The sequence below is a fragment of the Meles meles genome, chromosome 6 (assembly GCF_922984935.1).
Source record: "Meles meles chromosome 6, mMelMel3.1 paternal haplotype, whole genome shotgun sequence".
Lineage (NCBI taxonomy): Eukaryota > Metazoa > Chordata > Mammalia > Carnivora > Mustelidae > Meles > Meles meles.
Genome location: NC_060071.1, coordinates 85,338,647 through 85,356,351, shown reverse-complemented (window position 1 = coordinate 85,356,351; position 17,705 = coordinate 85,338,647). Strand labels below are relative to the sequence as shown.

General features: G+C 35.7%; 1 protein-coding gene across 16 annotated transcripts in view; it reads left to right on the top strand.

Moving 5' to 3' along the window:
- The window catches only part of HEATR5A (HEAT repeat containing 5A), a 109,412-nt gene that overhangs the window by 15,372 nt on the left and 76,335 nt on the right, over window positions 1-17,705 (top strand). For 13 of the 16 annotated variants that reach the window (XM_046008894.1, XM_046008886.1, XM_046008900.1 and 10 more), the window contains 8 exons: window positions 1,331-1,542; window positions 2,626-2,734; window positions 5,961-6,110; window positions 6,924-7,098; window positions 13,344-13,504; window positions 14,694-14,949; window positions 15,780-15,935; window positions 17,303-17,553. In XM_046008894.1, the coding sequence (XP_045864850.1) occupies window positions 1,331-1,542; window positions 2,626-2,734; window positions 5,961-6,110; window positions 6,924-7,098; window positions 13,344-13,504; window positions 14,694-14,949; window positions 15,780-15,935; window positions 17,303-17,553 (1,470 nt within the window). The remainder of the gene's footprint in view (window positions 1-1,330; window positions 1,543-2,625; window positions 2,735-5,960; window positions 6,111-6,923; window positions 7,099-13,343; window positions 13,505-14,693; window positions 14,950-15,779; window positions 15,936-17,302; window positions 17,554-17,705) is intronic. The other 3 variants (XM_046008899.1, XM_046008895.1, XM_046008901.1) reach the window with 2 other exon arrangements.

Sequence of the window (17,705 nt, the reverse complement as noted above, 5' to 3'; positions counted from 1 at the left end):
TTATATGTTAATTTTAAAAAAGTTTATAATGAAATATTACAAGAAGTCTATTCTTTCAAAGAGCAGGAAGAAATTAGTCAATGTTTTTTATATTACTTTAAAAATATATAGAAAGGGGAGCCTGGGTGGCCTAGTCGGCTAGCATCTGCCTTCAGCTCAAGTCCTGATCCCTGAGTCCTGGGATCAAGCCCAACATCAGGCTCCCCGAGCAGAGGGCCTGCTTCTCCCTCTACCCTTTCCCCCTGCTTGTGATCTCTCTCTCTCTCTAATAAATAAATAAAATCTTTAAATATATATATACAAAAATATAAAAAACTAACTATAAACCACATTCTATTTAGATTTCATTTGCATTATCTTCTTCACCTTCATATGCATGAAGCCCTTGTGTAATACATTGCTAAATATTGTAAGGGAGTTTCAGTTTTAAAAAGTTGTGAGCTTTTTAAGGAGAATATGAATTTAAAAGTCTTCTAGTAAACATATTAACTCTTAGGCTTATGAAATAATTTCCAAAAACCCCAAATCACTCATACTTTCAGCTACATTCAGCAGTTAACATTTTACCATATTTGATTGACTGATTTACTGAGCCGTATGAGATGATATTGCACCTTAAATACTTCTGCATATATCTCCTACTAAAAATGAGGGTATTCTTCTACATAGTAAGTGACACCATATATAATACAGAAATGGTACAGAGACACTACTCATGGAGAAATTTGGAATTTAACAAGACAAAAATCCATATACTAACAAATAGTTCGTTGTGGAAGCTTATGCTTTAGTGAGCACCTGAATACCTTTACTATTATAATGGTATTCTGTACTCCTTTTTCAGAAAGTAGACAAGTAAAATGGAGTAACATTACTGGCATTTAGATGCATAAGTTTGCAAAAAGAAAATTGCACTAAACTTAGAAAAAGATCTGAGTAACGCAGTCGTTCATTTCAAGGTCAACTCATGATAGATTATAGGTTGCTGCTTATTTATACAGATATATATGGGGGAGAGACTTAATAACAAAGATCCTCTCGTGAAAGTACATATTTGCTCTACCTTTCAACAGAAAAAATAGAACCCTTATCTTTCTTCACAGAGACTCCACTATATTGTGGCCCAGAAATTAATTTTTGGAGATATCTGCAGCAAACTACCTTGTGTGGCACAATGACTACATCACCAACTTACTTGTAATTTTTAGTCAAAATAATTTTGTATTTTTCTGGAGTTTTTAATTCTTAAATATATGAAAGAAAAATCGTATTAGAAGATTACAAGTAATTGTATTGACTTTGAATTCTTCCTTGTTACCTTCCTTTCTAGAGTGATGTGAAGGAGAAACAGAAGACCCTTGTTGAACAGCTCCTATCTTTGTTGAATAGCTCCCCAGGGCCTCCTACCCGCAAACTCCTTGCTAAAAATCTAGGCGTTCTTTATAGTATTGGTGACACATTCTCTGTTTACGAGACAATCGATAAATGTAATGATCTTATTCGTAGCAAAGATGATTCTCCAAGTTATCTTCCCACGAAACTGTAAGTTAAGTATTAAAACTGAACATAAAGTAGAGTTTCCTTGTTGAATCATTTTTCTAAAGAAACCAAACTACTTGATAATTATTTTGAAACTGAGTACAAATTGTTTCGCTCATTTTTTAAATCTAATTTTTTAAAAAAATCTAACATTTCCCACTGGTTGAAAGACTATTCTAAAAAATATTTTAGGCGTATTTGAAGTCTTGATTTAGGAATGAAAACTGTCTTACTAAAAATGTAATAGCTAGAGACCCATAAATGTAGAACACAAACTGGTGGTTGCCAGAGTGGGGGATAGGGAGGGAGTTAAGTGAAATAGGTGAAGGGGATTAAGAGGTACAAACTTCTAGTTATAAAAACAAATAAGTTATAGTGATGGAAAGTACAGCACAGGGAGTATCGTCAATAATACTGTAATAACGGTGTATGATGACAGATGATAACTACACTTGCTGTAGTGAGCATTTTGTAATATTTATAATTATTGAATCACTATGTTGTGCACCTGAAACTAATATGTCAGCTATTAAAAAAGAAGTGTTTTAAGGATAAATACCAAAAAAGTCTTAGCAGTTGAGTGTTTAAGAAAAAGGTATTTTGAGTTCTTCACCTCTTGGGTTTTCTTTTAATTTATTAACTCTTAGTAGTAAAAGTTAATAGTGAGTACCATATAGAAACATACACTTCTAAGCTCCTAAAAAGAACAGCTTAGTTTCTTTCTCTATAGGATTCAGTTCATTTTTTCGTCTGTTATTTTAGAGAAAGTCATTTGCCATATATGGTACCACAATAGTAATTTTACAGAAATTTCTGTTGATCTAATTTTTAGCTTATAACAGAATGTATTTTCCCATGAGGTTTTCAGACTTCAGACTTGATAAGAATATTATTTCCTGTTTTTCTTGCCTTGCATCTTTAAGATTATCTTTGATTAGCCAAGACATGCAGGTCAGTATAATTGAATAGATTCTGGGCAGTTTTATACTTTAAAAGTAAAATTAAATAGTCACTTACATAGTCTAAGATTTTTTTGATTCCTGTTTTTTCACTCATGATTAATTCCTAATCTAAATGTTGTTTCAGTGCTGCTGTGGTGTGTTTGGGTTCCTTGTACAGGAAGTTGGGTAGAGTACTGGTTAACACCTTTACTGATACAGTGGGGAATATTCTTAAAGCTATGAAGAGTGCAGAGGTGAGTGACCACAAGTTCAACCAAAGATTAAAAAGATAAACTATAATTTTTATTATATCAAAAAGAACAAAAAGTATTTTATGGTTTTGTGTTTTATGGTTTCTTGAGCCAACAGAAGTGCTTTACCTCTGGTAAACATACATAGGTATGTATATAAATATATCCATAAATATTTCCTAGAAATATTTCTAGGGGATGTACATATCTCTTTTGTATATTAAATCTTTATTAGAAAATCAGTAATGCAATTTACAATTTTGGATGAATCCCGATTGGCAAAAGCTTCAAGTATTTCTCTGGCAGACCCATCCCTGCTGCATCCTCTCACATCACCTTTTCCCCTAATACTAGTACTGCAGCAAGTGCTTGTCAACAAGGATCCAGATACATAGTTGGTAACTACTGGATACCTGATGGTTGGAGTAGTATTCTACCAGAACAGAAAAGAGTAAGGAATATAATCAGGTTGGGAAAGAGCATGGAGGATATAAGTATGACTAGGATCTAGTTGACCTTTTAGTTGTCAGAGGAGTATATTCTCTTACTAATTTGTAATCATTTACCGCTGTGGAATACTCTTTATTTTTGTAACTGTCTCTTCATTTGTCTTCCAAGATACTGTAATTTCTTGCCAACTATAATTTCACTTATCTTCACTTATCTTTTTTTTTTTTAAGATTTTATTACTTATTTGAGAGAGAGAGCGTGCACAACCAGGGGGAAGGGTGGAGGCAGAGGGAGAAGCAGGCTTCCTGCTGAGCAGGGAGCTGATCTGGGGGCTCCATCCAGGACTCTGGGATCATGACCTGAGTTGAAAGCAGACATTTAACGGCCTGAGCCACCCAGGTGCCCCTCACCAATCATTTTCTAAATTAAATCATTTGTATATGTGTTTATCAAAAATTTTAAGTCTGTCAACCCTAATATTTAAGGATAACTCAGCACCTTTATTTTTTTTTAAGATTTTATTTTTATTTATTTGACAGAGAGAGAAGGAGACATCAAGGGAGGGTAATACAATCAGAGGGGGTGGGAGAGGTAAAGCAGGCTTCCCACTGAGCAGGGAGCTTGACATGGGACTAAATCCCAAGACTCTGGGATCACGACCCAAGCCAAAGGCAGACACCTAATGACTGAGCCACCCAGGTGCCCCTCAGCACCTCTAAATATAAAAACAACATACTAGTTCTTGTTGTGAAGAAGTCACTAGTGAAGAAGTCTAGAAAACAGCTCTGAAATAATTTTTTAAAATGCTATCTAATTGCCCACACATTTTTTGAAAAAACTATTTATTTTAGGGGGAGAGAGAGAGAACATTTATGCACCTGCGTGCACAAGTATGTGCAGTAGGGTGGGGCAGAAGGAGAGGGAGAGAGAAACTCCAAGCAGATTTCATCCTGAGCAAAGAGCTTGACACAGAGCTTGATCTTGAGACTCTGAGATAGATCACGACCTGAATTTGAAAGTTCATGTGTAAAATATGATAAATTTCGAGAAAAATGTAACTGATTTGGGGTGCCTGGCTGGCTCAGTCAGTAGAGCATGCACCTCTTGGTTTTGAGTTCAAGCCCCATACTGGGTGTAGAGATTATTTAAAAGAAAAAAATTAAAAAAAAAAAAAAAAAAGAATGTTGCTTGTTCAATATCTTTCAGAAGTTAAGTCCAAACAAAAAACTAGTAATCGAATCCAGTCAGTTCTAAGCAGTGTTTTGCTAGAAAACTGAAGAAAGTGATCAGCAAAAGAGATTGTTAACATCAAAAGAGATTGTAAAATTGGGTTTTACTTAAAAGGAAATGTTTGTAAGAACTTTTATCTGCTGAGGAATGGCCACTTTAAACTTTTTTTCCCCGGGTGCCTGGGTGGCTCAATTGGTTAAACGACTGCCTTCGGCTCAGTTGATGAACCTAGAGTCCTTGGATTGAGTCCCACACCTGGCTCCCTGCTTGACAGGGAGTCTGCTTCTCCCGCTGACCTCTTTCCTCTCATGCCCTCTCTCTCTCTCTCTCACTCAAATAATAAATAAATAAACTTTTTTCCCCACTTAACTCTCTTAGGTAAGCTATAATCTGTTTAGGCCTCATGGTTAATGGGATTACTCTTTAAGTCTCAGAAATTTTCAAGTTACTGCTGAGGATTTTATTTCCTGCTATTTTTTTAATCTATATGACTTAGTAGATCAGGTACTACAACAAGTTGGAGATGACCAAAGTGCTCCCACCTTTGATTCATGCCCTTCAGTAATAGACAACATAAAGTTGGGATAAAAAGAAAGTTCAGAAGTTTCACCTTGAGACCCAGTTGGTTATGTCCACCTATTAATTATTCATTGTTGTGCTCCTTTGGGTAAAGAAGATTAATAACCTTCCTATGAAAATGATACTTGATGTTGATCTTTGTCTTCCCCCAACTTTAGTTATCTGTAGTGGCCTTAGTTTCCTGGGACATAGAAATCATTTGGGGCATTTATTAAAATATCAGTAGTATAAGCAGCGACTGTGTTGAGTATTTCTATGTACCAGGCACTGCGGTAAATGTTTTCCCCACAAGGACTTACTTCCTTCTCACACTGGCTCTGTGGGGTTCATCTTATTCTCATTTTGTAGATGGAGAAATAAGTAAGAACAACTTAAAGTCATACAGGTACTAAGGATCAGAGCCAAGATTCAGCCCCAAGTCTTTAAGTCCAAAACCCAGACTTTTGTTCTCAGTTAAACTACTCAGTCCAATAAATGCTAAAATATTAATGGCTATAAAATCTATTGAGCATTTGCTGTATGTCAGGCCCTATTCTCAGCATTTTGCATATAGTAACTTGTTTGATCTTCACAACAACTTGTGAGGTAGATATGTCCGTTTAAAAGGTAAACGGTTTTGCCCAAGGGCACCTGGCTGCCAGGTGCTATCCACTTACCATGTTACCTTGTTATTAGCAACTATTTATTGAATGCTTAACAACATGCCAGCCTTGTGCTAGGATTTTTTTATATAATTTCACTTAATCTTCGCATCAACCCTTCGTATTGTGTTGAAATATTATAATATGTATACATACCACTTTTCAAATGGTTAAACACTTCATAAAAAACTTAATGTTTCTTGATGTTGGATGGGTTGGTTAGTATATACAGATATTGAAGTATTTCACTAGTATATGAGAGAAGTTTTAATGCTTAATGCTACTTTTCACAGTTAAATTTTTTTCTTAAATTTTTTTCTTTTTGGTAGTCTCAAGGTCGATATGAGATTATGCTTAGTCTGCAAAATATATTGAATGGTCTAGGAGCTGCTGCTACACCTTGCCACAGGGATGTTTATAAAGCTGCTAAATCCTGCTTAACAGATAGATCCATGGCTGTTCGTTGTGCTGCTGCAAAGGTAATATGGTCTAATAAGCAGAATTTCTCAAAATAAATATAAAGAAAATTAAATTAGTATCCCTGTTAATAGGTACATGATCTCAGAGTATAATCTTGGTAGTTAGCCCATCTTACTTTAGCATAGGAGGAAACTGAGGTCCAGAGAGTTGTATGAATTTCCTAAGGTCCTTCAGACCCTGTTGGAGGGCGGGGAATTCAGCTTACCAGACTCCGAGTATTTCTTTCACTCTGCTATGCTTCCTCTCTATAGTTTTATAACCTGAAGTTTACATGTAAAGTTTATGTTACTTGAGAGTGATTTGTTTTTATCATGCCTTTTTTTTTAAGTCTGGGATTTAGATTTTGATATTTTAATTTCTTTTGAATGTGTCACTTTTTGGAAGCAAAATAAGGCAGTTTAGTCCTCTGCAGATCTAGGCCAAGTCTTGTGATCTCCAGAATTATCATGGCCTTCCTAATCTAGTTGGTCTGAGAGGACAGTAGAGTTGTTTATGTTGTAATTTTTCTCACAACTGCTCATAGCTAACAGATTGGTTCCACAGACATCTTTCCTAACCTACTTAGAATGGGTTCTCCTCCCATCCTCTGTGGACACATTGTTTTATATAGTATAATTTTTATGACTTTTAATAAGTACTCATTTGTTGTCTCGCAATCATTATTTAGATACTTTGATTTGTATATAATTTTTGTTAGAGCTTGATAGTTTCTATAACTTACATAGATCTGAACCTGGCATTTACATTTTATTTTTCATTAATGTCTGTGTTTTTTTGTTTTGCTTTGTTTTGTTTTGTTTTCAATTAAATAGTGTCTCCTTGAACTTCAAAAAGAGGCCATCTTTATGTGGAGTACAGACTTGGATAGTGTGGCCACACTATGTTTTAAGTCCTTTGAAGGTTCCAATTATGATGTGCGGATTTCTGTTTCAAAGCTACTAGGCACAGTGTTGGCTAAAGCTATAATTTCTAAACATCCAGGATCAGGTAAAATTATATAATTATTTTCAAAATGTCTATTATAATTTATTCCCAGTTGGTTTAAACACACATAATGTAGTATTACTACTACCCTTTGTTAATTTTGAAAAGAGGCAGGATATCTTATAAATCAATTTTAGTTTATAAACATTGGTTAGGTCCCAAGATTTCATTTTCAAATAAGTCAGTAATAATTTGAGGAAAAAAATAAACTCTTGAAGAAGTGTACTTTATTCTGTTGTCATCTTTACATTATGGCCTTTACTTTTGTTTTTTTAAGTAAATTGTTAATTGTTACCAATAATAGGTACGATCTAAATCTTGATTCTTTTTTAAGCAGCATGAATTTGATTACCTATATTCGGCTTGCCATTTTCTAGGTTGGTATAAGGGAGCAGTGATGTAAATAATCCAAACAACAGGTATTTAAATTCACTGTACTTGGACAGTTTGCTTTGTGTTACTTTTTATTTCTATGCTTCTAGGCAGTGAAGGATGGGGTATTTTTGAAAACGAGAATTTGCCTGGGTTTAATCAACAGTGTATATAAAACATTGATGAGTAACTGAAAACTTGCTTTATCATTCTGTCTCCAAAGAATAAACAATCTCACACAAATGAAAATGTGTTTGTTCTTTAGAAATTTAACTACTGAAACATCTGCGATCGGGAGTTAGCGTCACCTGGAAGCTTGTTAGAAATGCAGAAACTCAGGCCACACACAATTTACTAAATCCAGATTCTCATTTGAACAAGATCTCCAGATAATTCATGTGCACATTAAAGTTTAAGAAGCATTGCTGGAGAAATTTTGTTTATAGTTATATTAAGGGAGATTTTTTTTTTCTAAAGCTAATGTTTTTAACCAGAGATGGGAGAGGATAAGAAGTACAGCATGTCACAGTCATCTGTGGAACATTATCAAACTTATAGCCCCCTCACTTTCCAATTAAGATTATAAATAAAATTTATAATAAATTTTTATTTTTATTATGTTTTTTTCTAACCTTATAATTCAGTAAGACTTTCTTATTTATTGGGAGGTAGGGGAAAGGGAACAGGTTAGGGAGTCACCAAAAGAACCCAAACCAGAAAAATGTTGTTCAGGACTTTTAGGAGGTTAAATCTTAATCCACCTAAGAAATTGAAATTGGATGAAATGTTTAGTCAAATCCTTTTTATTTATTTATTTTTTTTCCCAAAAATTTTATTTATGTATTTGACAGAGAGAGTGGGAGAGACCACAAGCAGGGGGAGCAGCAGAGGGAGGGGAAAGCAGACTGCCTGCTGAGCATGATCCCAGGATCATGACCTGAGCCCCCCAGGTGCCCCTAATCAAATCCTTTTTAAAAATGTAAATTGCTCATTTCTGTAAATGAATCATTAGCAGTAGCACACAGTTTCAGTAAAAACAAGCAAAATGTAGAATTGCATAAGTTATGGATAAATATTTAAATGTATATGCTTCGATGGTAGTTCTGAATTAAACTAGCGTTTTTGTAATCAGACTAAGCAAAGTGAAGAATCAGCTTCACCCACAGTAAAAATCCTTGGCCTAATCTTTTGTTAGAAATTCTATCATCTTGCCTCTGTAAGTTTTAGCTTACAAATAATTGAGTTATTTTTGTACAACTAAAAAGTGATCTAGATACCATAATAGATTTTTTTACGGTCAGGGACTAATAACAACATAGTGCTTAATTTAGAAAACAAATGCAGTGGAGGTTAGCATACTCAACTACAAAAGATTATGAAGTACAGAACTGAAATGATTTTCTTAGTAAAATTAACAGGTTTCAGACAGGTGGTAGGTTATTCCAAGGCACTTAAAAAGTGGGGATTGAGGAGCACCTGGGTGGCTCAGTTGATTCAGCTCAGGTCATGATCCCAGGGTCCTGGGATAGAGCCTATCGTCAGGCTCACTGCTCAGTGGAGAGCCTGTTTCTCGCTCTCCTACTCTCCTTCCCCCTACTCATGTGCTTTAAATAAATAAATAATAAAATTTTTTAAAAAGCAGGGATTGAGTATGAGATTTTCTTATCATTGGAACAAGTTGCCAGGAATTTGTGATTTTTTAATATATATAATTTAATATATGTCATTCTCTCACTTGTTCAAGGATATTGCTCTAGGAAGTCTCCTCTCTCTTATACCAGCTTTTACCTTTCTATTGGATTATTACCTACAAAAACATCTTCTGTTTCTGCCATTTTTAAAAGAAAAGAATTCTTGTATCTTCTCAGCCAGTTGGAGCTCCATTTCTCTTCCCTTTGCATTAAAGTTCCTCAGAAGAGTTCTTGACAGTGTCTTTAGTTTCCCTCCAATCATATCTTTCAAACCCACTTCAGTTAGGATTCCCCCCCCCCCCCCCCACCAAATTCACTCCACCAAAACTGTTTTGGTTAAGGTCATCAAAGACCTCCATGTTCTTTCATTCATTCATTCATTCAATAAATACTTGTTTATACTTGGGATCTTTTCTGAACACATGGGTTATGTTATTGAACAAAACAAAAACCCCTGCCCTTTTTGAGGTGATATTTGTACTCAGCCACCTAAAGCCACTAGACGTTTCTCACTAGTTCTCCGTTGTCTCACTAGACGTTTCAGCAACATTTAAGTCAGCTGATTATCTTCCTTGTCTTTTTTCACTGTGCTTATATAACTTCATTCTCTGTTTTCCTTCTTTCTCACTAGAAATTCCTGTTTCATCTTCCGTATTGATTCCTTATCTTTATAGAAGAGGCCCCTTGCCTAATACTTGTTCTTTTGCAGTATGTGTATGCTTATCCTCTTGGTGATCCTATCTAATCTAATCTAATGGCTTAAATATCATATGTCAGGGATTATTGGATCTATATCTTTAGCCTGGGCACCAAGCTCGTATCTAGCTGCCTATTTGACATCTCTTTGGATGTTTATTTGATGTTTCAAATTAATTTTTCCTGAAGGGTATACCTGATCCCTCCCCCTCTAGAACACACACACACCTGTTCTACTTGCAGGCTTGCTAATCTCAGTTGGTGCCAACTCTGTCCTTCCAGGTGTTCAAATCAAAATTTGTAAAGTCACCCATGATTCTTACCTCTCACACTCAATAACTTCTCTACTGGACAATCTTAAAACATACCCAGAATTGGGACCTCTTGGAGAATTGGCTAATTATGGGGTTGGTGAAGGAAATGTCTGAAGATGACCTTGGAACATATTGTTGTGTCAAAAAAATTAGGTGCTCTCACTGGTCAGCTCTTTGAAGATAATTCCGCTGGTCAAATCCAAGACAGTATTAGAAGCAAAATTAATAATGACAAATGGATTATACCTATTAAATAAAAAAGAAATCTATGAGTGCATACTGAAAGTAAGTAAATAAAGGAGAAGGGGAAGCTCTTTTTTCAGTAAAATGCCAACTAATAAAGATAGAAGGAATGATTGTTAGATAATGACCTTTTTGCAGTCATTATAATAATTTATGCAGGTAGGAATCCTCATTGCATTGTTGGATGAAAGTTTGATGGGTTACAGCATATTTTTATTGTCCTAAAGTATCACCACACAAGTTACATAGTAATTATAAAAGGAAAGTTGATATTTTTATAGTGAACAGACCTGGCAGACAAACCTTATTCAACTGTTCAAGTATCCTAACACTAACATAGGGACAGACCGATCCCAAGCTGATAGTGCATTCTGATGCTACGCATTGAGAAGGCTTATAATTACTTGCATAGTTCTCCTGCCAAAAGTCCTGAGGAAATACTAGACAGACTCAAATTGAGTGCTGTTGTATAAAACAACTAGTCATGCACAAACTCTTCAAAAATGGAAAAAGTGATGAGAATATTGTGAGTCTAGGTGAAGGGTACTTGGGAGTTTATTTTACTATTCTTGCAGTTCTTTTTGTGTTTTTGTTGTTGTTTTTAAAGATTTTATTTATTTATTTATTTGACAGAGATCACAAGTAGGCAGAGAGGCAGGCAGACAGGGAGGAGGAAGCAAGCTCCCTGCTGAGCAGAGAGCCCGATGTGGGCCTCGATCCCAGGACCCTGAGATCATGACCCATGCCGAGGGCAGAGGCCCAACCCACTGAGCCACCCAGGCACTCCTGCAGTTATTTTTGTAATGTGATTTTGAAACTTTTTCAAGTAAAAACTTAAAAATACATGTTTATGCAGACTCTGCTCTTCTGCAACCACCTTGATCTAAGCCACCATCACCTCTTGCTTGAGTTACTCAATTGCTTCTAGTGGGTTTCCCTGCTTCTCCCTGTGCCCTTTCTACAGTCTTTCTGCACCGAAGCAAAATGACAGATTATATCACTCCTCTGCTTCGGCTCCTTCACTGGTACCTCACTTCACTTCACATCCCTATGATAATGATCTACAAAGACCAGTGCCTTCTCTTTCCCCATGTTTACACTCTGGCCTGTCCCCTACTAAATTCCTCCATTGCTCTGTTCACATAGCTCTACTTGAACCCAGTATGCATCATATCCTTCCCCAAGGCCGTTTTGCTCTGGGTATTTCCTCTGCCTAGGACACTTTTTCTCCAGATATCTGCATGCCTGATTCCCTCACTGTCCTCACCTTTCCAATGAATCCTACCTTGACTACCCTATTTAAAATCGCAAATACTTCCCCCAGTATTCCTGAGCCTGAGCTGCTCTGTTTTTTGCATGGCTTTAATCATTGTCTAGCATATTATATACTTAATCATTTATTATGTTGTTTATTCTTTCCTTCCTAGAATTTATGATTCATGAGGGCATGGATTTTATACTGTTCACTAATGTTTTTTTCCCAAATGCCAACATAGATTTTCATTTGTTTCAGATGGTTATTTCCTCTTTACACTAAAGAGTAGGTTTTTTGCTCATCATTTTGATTAATGGAAGTTTATTTCTCTACTGTGTATGACTTGAACCAATAATGAGAGTCAGAGCTCATGACCATCATTATTCGGAAGAATGAAAGGGAGAGAAGTGTATATGTATGTGTTTAAGAGATCCCTAGATATTCACAGGAAGAAAGTCTGCTATGTCAGACTACAAACAAACTTGAAGACACATTCTGCCCTAACTCATCTCTTGATTATTATAGCCTGAGAGCCAACTGATCATTTTAGTAATATTTTGCTTTGATTTCTTCAAAGACTAAGGATATAACAAAAGTTGTACCTGCAGTTGAGAACTGTAAAAAATAGGATATGATGGTCACTTTATATAAGTTTCATTAAGAGTTGTAGAGCATTTGGAAATATAAAGTTATGATTTCAGCACTTTTTAGTATTTATTTTTTTTTAAAGATTTTCTTTATTTATTTGACAGAGAGAGATCATAAGTAGGCAGAGAGGCAGGCAGAGAGAGTGAGAGGGAAGCAGGCTCCCCGCCAAGCAGAGAGCCCGATGCGGGACTCGATCCCAGGACCCCGAGATCATGACCTAAGCCGAAGGCAGTGGCCTAAACCATTGAGCTACCCAGGCACCCCACTTTTTAGTATTTAAAAAGAATTTTTAAAGCATTTTAGACTTTTAAAGCTGTAAGCATTTTCATTTATAGAGAGCAAGGGCAGTTAATGTTTTTTGTTTTAGAAGACGGTTATCCTGGGGCACCTGGGTGGCTCATTTGGTTAAGCATCTGTCTTCGGCTCAGGTCCTGATCTCAGGGTTCTGGAGAGTGTGCTTCTCCCTCTCGCCCTGTCCCTTGCCCTGCTCGTGCTCTCTCTCTTTATCTCTCTCTCTCTCAGACAAATTAAAACTTTTTTTTAAAAAGGTTAGCCTTCTAACTTCTTTGTGGAAAAGAGGGCAATAGGAACAGCCCATTTGGCTCAGGTCATAATCCTGGGGTCCTGGGATTGAGCCCTGTGTCGTTGGGCTCCCTGCTCAGCAGGGAGCCTGCTTCTCCCTCTCCCTCTGCCTGCCTCTCCCCCTGCTTATGCTCTCTGTCTGTCAAATAAATAAATAAAATCTTAAAAATAAAAAGGAGGGCAATACAGCATAATTCCTAAGTAGCTTAGTCTTTAAGATGTCATTGACATACTTCAGAGTCCGCTATGATTTGACCTCTGAACCCTTGTATAACTTTTTGTATGTTAATGTGTGTAATGTCTTGTCAATTTTGCATTTTGTTTGGATTTTTAGTTTATTTTTGTTTCTATTAACGTGTTTACCAAGATCGTGCAAATCAAGGTCTTGCATTAAAATTTTAGTCTGTAAAGTAAGAATCACATGTTTTGTTTTGTTCTTTGTTATAGCAGTCTCACGTCAAAGCATTCGCAGATTATCTCTGGAGGAAGTTCTGGAATTACTAGGAACAGGGTTTCTACGTGGAAGTTCAGGATTTCTTCGAGCCAGTGGAGATATGCTGAAAGGAACCAGTTCAGTCAGTAGGGATGTTCGAGTTGGAGTTACTCAGGTTAGAGTCACAAATGAGTATCTACGTGTAATGCTCACTGGCCTCTAATGAGAATTTTAGTATCTGAATACTCTGGGCATAAGTGATACTGTGCAAGGTCATCACTCCTGCTCTCACATAAAACAGAGATGGTAAGGCCCCTCTTTGAAAGTTAGATTACAAGTAAGAAAACCTTAGTTACGCAAAAACCAATGAAATAGGGCATTATTCACCATGTGTTGTAAGTTCCTAATAATGCGAAATTTTTGTTTATTTCCTTTGAAACCCAAACGTTTGTTTCTAGGCCTTGTGCGTTTAAGTGTCTTACAGTTTAATGTGTTTTCCTTCATGCTTTTGTGTGTTTGTACAGTTCAGATATAAGGTACATGTTAGGTACATATTATTCAGTATGGGAAATACTGTATTTCCATTTTGTATGGTATTACCTCCTAAGTAAAGATCATAGCGTATAATCTAAGCCAAACCTAGGAAAAGTATCTTAGAATAAAACAACACAGAGGGCTTTGTATTATTTTCTAAATGCCATTGTGGTTCAAAGCAAATGTGTATTTTTTTTTAAATTCACATAGATCCTCAAAATGTTTTATAGATATTAGATTTCTTGAAAACGTAAGATGTCCCAGGGTAATTGTAAGCTGTATTTCTAGAAGAACAGATTACATAAGGAAACTACTGTCTTTGTATCTCTGGGATGAGACCAACCATTAACATTCATGGAAATAAAGAGCAGTGATTCATTACTGTGAAGTTTCCTTTCACATTTCTAGAACTAAATTCCTTTAGAGTTACGGTGTTGGAACATATTTCTTACAGTGTGTTGGAACATATTTCTTACAGTGTGTTCACGTTTGATTTGGGTTTTCTTATTCAGAATATTGAAGAGCTTGAATCCTTTGTTCAGAGGAGCCATAGACACAGTCTCCATATTAGCTGGCTGTGCTGATTATTCTGAAACTTGGTCCAGTCTGACCAAAATAAAAATGCAGTACAAATGAAATCCCAGTTGAAAGACTGCATACTTCAGTTTGGGCTTAATAGAGACAGAAGAATACTATTACATTTATATAGTTATATAAAGTGGCTATAAATGAGGAAAGAATAAAACAATTTATATATTTCGTAGAAGAGAAAATATTAATATAGAATTTAAATTATTTCATTTTGAAGATAAAATCTTTTCTTTTTTTAGGCTTATGTGGTATTTGTTTCAACATTAGGAGGAACATGGCTAGAGAAGAATTTTGCTGCCTTTCTTTCTCATGTCCTAAGCCTTGTGTCACAGTCACACCCGAAAGCCACCCAGACTCAGACTGATGCTGTCTGTGGTCGTCGTTGTGTTTCATTTATCCTTCGAGCTGCTATAGGAGGTCTTCTTGGAGAAAAGGCTCAAATTGCTGCTGCCAGGGACATTTGCCAGACTATCTGGAAGTTAAAGAAAGTTGTGGGTATGGATTTACTAAGATACTCTGTTTTAACAATGCTGAAGGAATTGACCTTTTGGAAAAGCTAGACTGATATATAATATACTAAATGAATTTAAAAAAATGCTTTTGTGATAGATGTCAGTTGTTTTAGGGTAAAGTTGTCAATATATAGATGAGACATAAACTAACACATAAGTATCATATATATATATATATTTTTTTTTTTTTCTTAAAGGCTGGTGATAATTCCTCAGAATTCATAATCTTCCTCTAGAGGTTGATAAAATGTTTTCAGAACAATCAATTAATCTCAGGGGCACCTGGGTGGCACAGCCAGTTAAGCATCCAACTCTTGATTTCAGCACAGGTCATGATCTCAGGGTTGTGAGATCAAGCTCTGTCTCAGGCTCATCACTGGGCTGGGTATGGTGCCTGCTTAAGATTCTCTCTCTCCCTTTTCCTCTACCTTTCACCCCCTTAAAAAAAAAAAGAGAAAAACAGTTCATCCCAGTTCCTGTACTCTATTAAGTCCACTCTATTTATCTTGTATACCAGTGAAGTTGGAATATTTTTTTAGTTTTCTATGCATTCTCGCTTTCAGTGCCACATGTAATAGTAATTAAGGGATTAATGTCAGGTTGCTTGAACTGGATTGGTTATATTAGTTCAGTTCTTTCTCAGAATTGGTGCAAGTCCCCATTGTAGTATTTAAATTAACTGCCTTAAGGGTTTCATGTATAGAGAGAGGTGGTATTAATTTTTGCCTTTATATTTTCTGCTTCTAACACCCACCCCCTATAATGTATTTTAATAAAACATTGACAAGTAGTTAAATCTTATGCTTCTCTCAGATGCTGTGATGAACGAGGGTAATGTGGAAACCCGGGTTGGCTCCACAGATGTAATGGCCAGCCAGCATATGCTGGTGTGCGCTTTACAAGAACTTGGAAATCTCATATACAGTCTTGGCACCACAGTTGCACCTTTACTGCAGGATTCAAGTGCAGGTATCTGTTGTTTGCAGCTTGTCTGAATACCTTGTTTTTACTTTTATCCTAGAAAATTTTTTTTCTGAGGAAACAAGTCTTTTTCATATAACTCATTTATTATAAATTCCACTATAGGTTTGTTAGAGATGTTTTGTGAAATAAATATAATCAGGATTATTAAGAATATGTATATATTTGAGTGTTTCTTTTATAATTAAAGGTTGTTCACTAAGTCACACCTAGTCCCCCCTTTCCGAAAATATTTAAGATAACATGGAAAAAAAGGAAAGCAAACCTGAACTGTTGTCTCTCATCTGCAGTGAAAACATTAATTTCTATGTGATACAAGTAATTCACTTCCTCAAAGGTCCTTTCAAGCAGTCTCCATTTTCTTTTTCTTAGAAGATTAATCACTTTGAGATAATTCATATACCAAAAAGTTCACTCTTCCCATTTCCCCTTTCCCTAGCCCCTGATAACTACTAATGTATTTCCTGTCTCTATGGATTTGCCTATTATGGACATTCCACATAAATGGAATCATACAATATGTGTCTTTTATTTAATCATTTTAAAAATACAGTTTTGATGACTTTTGTCCTTTAACTGTGGTACATATTTCCTGCTGACTGAAGCTTACATTATACTTGGTTTGTAAGCTCTTTATCCCATATAATTTAGCAGTCAACATGAACTGTTAAATATTTTGATGAAGTTGTATACAGCAAATGCAGACTTTTATTCTTACTGGCAGTGGTACTCCACTGTATACTTAATTGGTTAGTAGCCCATTGAGGATCTAGCAAAGCCTCAGTTTTGTTCAACATTTTGTTCTCAGGCAAGAGTGTTATGGTACATAGGAAGCATACTAATTATGTAGATAAATGTGTCAAAAGAGATTTTTGTAAAAAGAAAAGGATGGAGCACAGTGTGACATTTCTTTTTAAGGTGTTTTTGTTATGCATTGATAATTTTTAATTCCTAGTACCAAATGAATAATGTTCTGAAGATAAAAAAGCAAAACAGTAGCTTATTTAGGAAAAAAAATTTTTTCTTTTGTGTATTAAACCAGTTTTCATATTAGAAGTAATTCTTGTATATAAAAATCATTTAGGGGCACCTGGGTGGCTCAGTTTGTTAAGCGGCTGACTCTTGATTTTGGCTCACGTCTTGATCTCAGGGTCCTAAGTTCAAGCCCCGTGTTGGGCTCCAAATAAATCACTTATAATTATGTATCTTTTGAAGTCTTTTTTTCTATTCTGATTTGGTTTTTGATAAAGATAATATATTTTATATCCATATGGCTTGCTAATTCTTTTGACTATTTTATGGCTAAGTTACTTTATCTGTAGAACTAAGTCTCTTTTTTTTTTCTGTCCTTTTAGGTCTTCTTGACAGTGTCATTTCAGTTATTCAGCACCCTAGCATTGCTGTTCGACTAGCAGCAGCTTGGTGTTTACACTGCATTGCTGTGGCATTACCTTCTTACCTAACACCTCTTTTAGACCGTTGCCTGGAACGGCTTACTGTACTTAAGTCTTCACCTGAAGCAGTGACTGGCTTTAGTTTTGCCGTGGCAGCTTTGTTGGGAGCAGTGAAACACTGTCCTTTAGGAATTCCTCATGGAAAGGGCAAGGTAAAGATTTTATTCTTCACATACAATAGTGACATTTCGATTTTTTTCTAAAAAAATCATCATCTTTGTGTTTATCACCCAGTCAAAAACCGTGCAGGACAACTTTGAGAAATCAGCTATATTACTTAATTTTTAAATATTATCATTTTGCA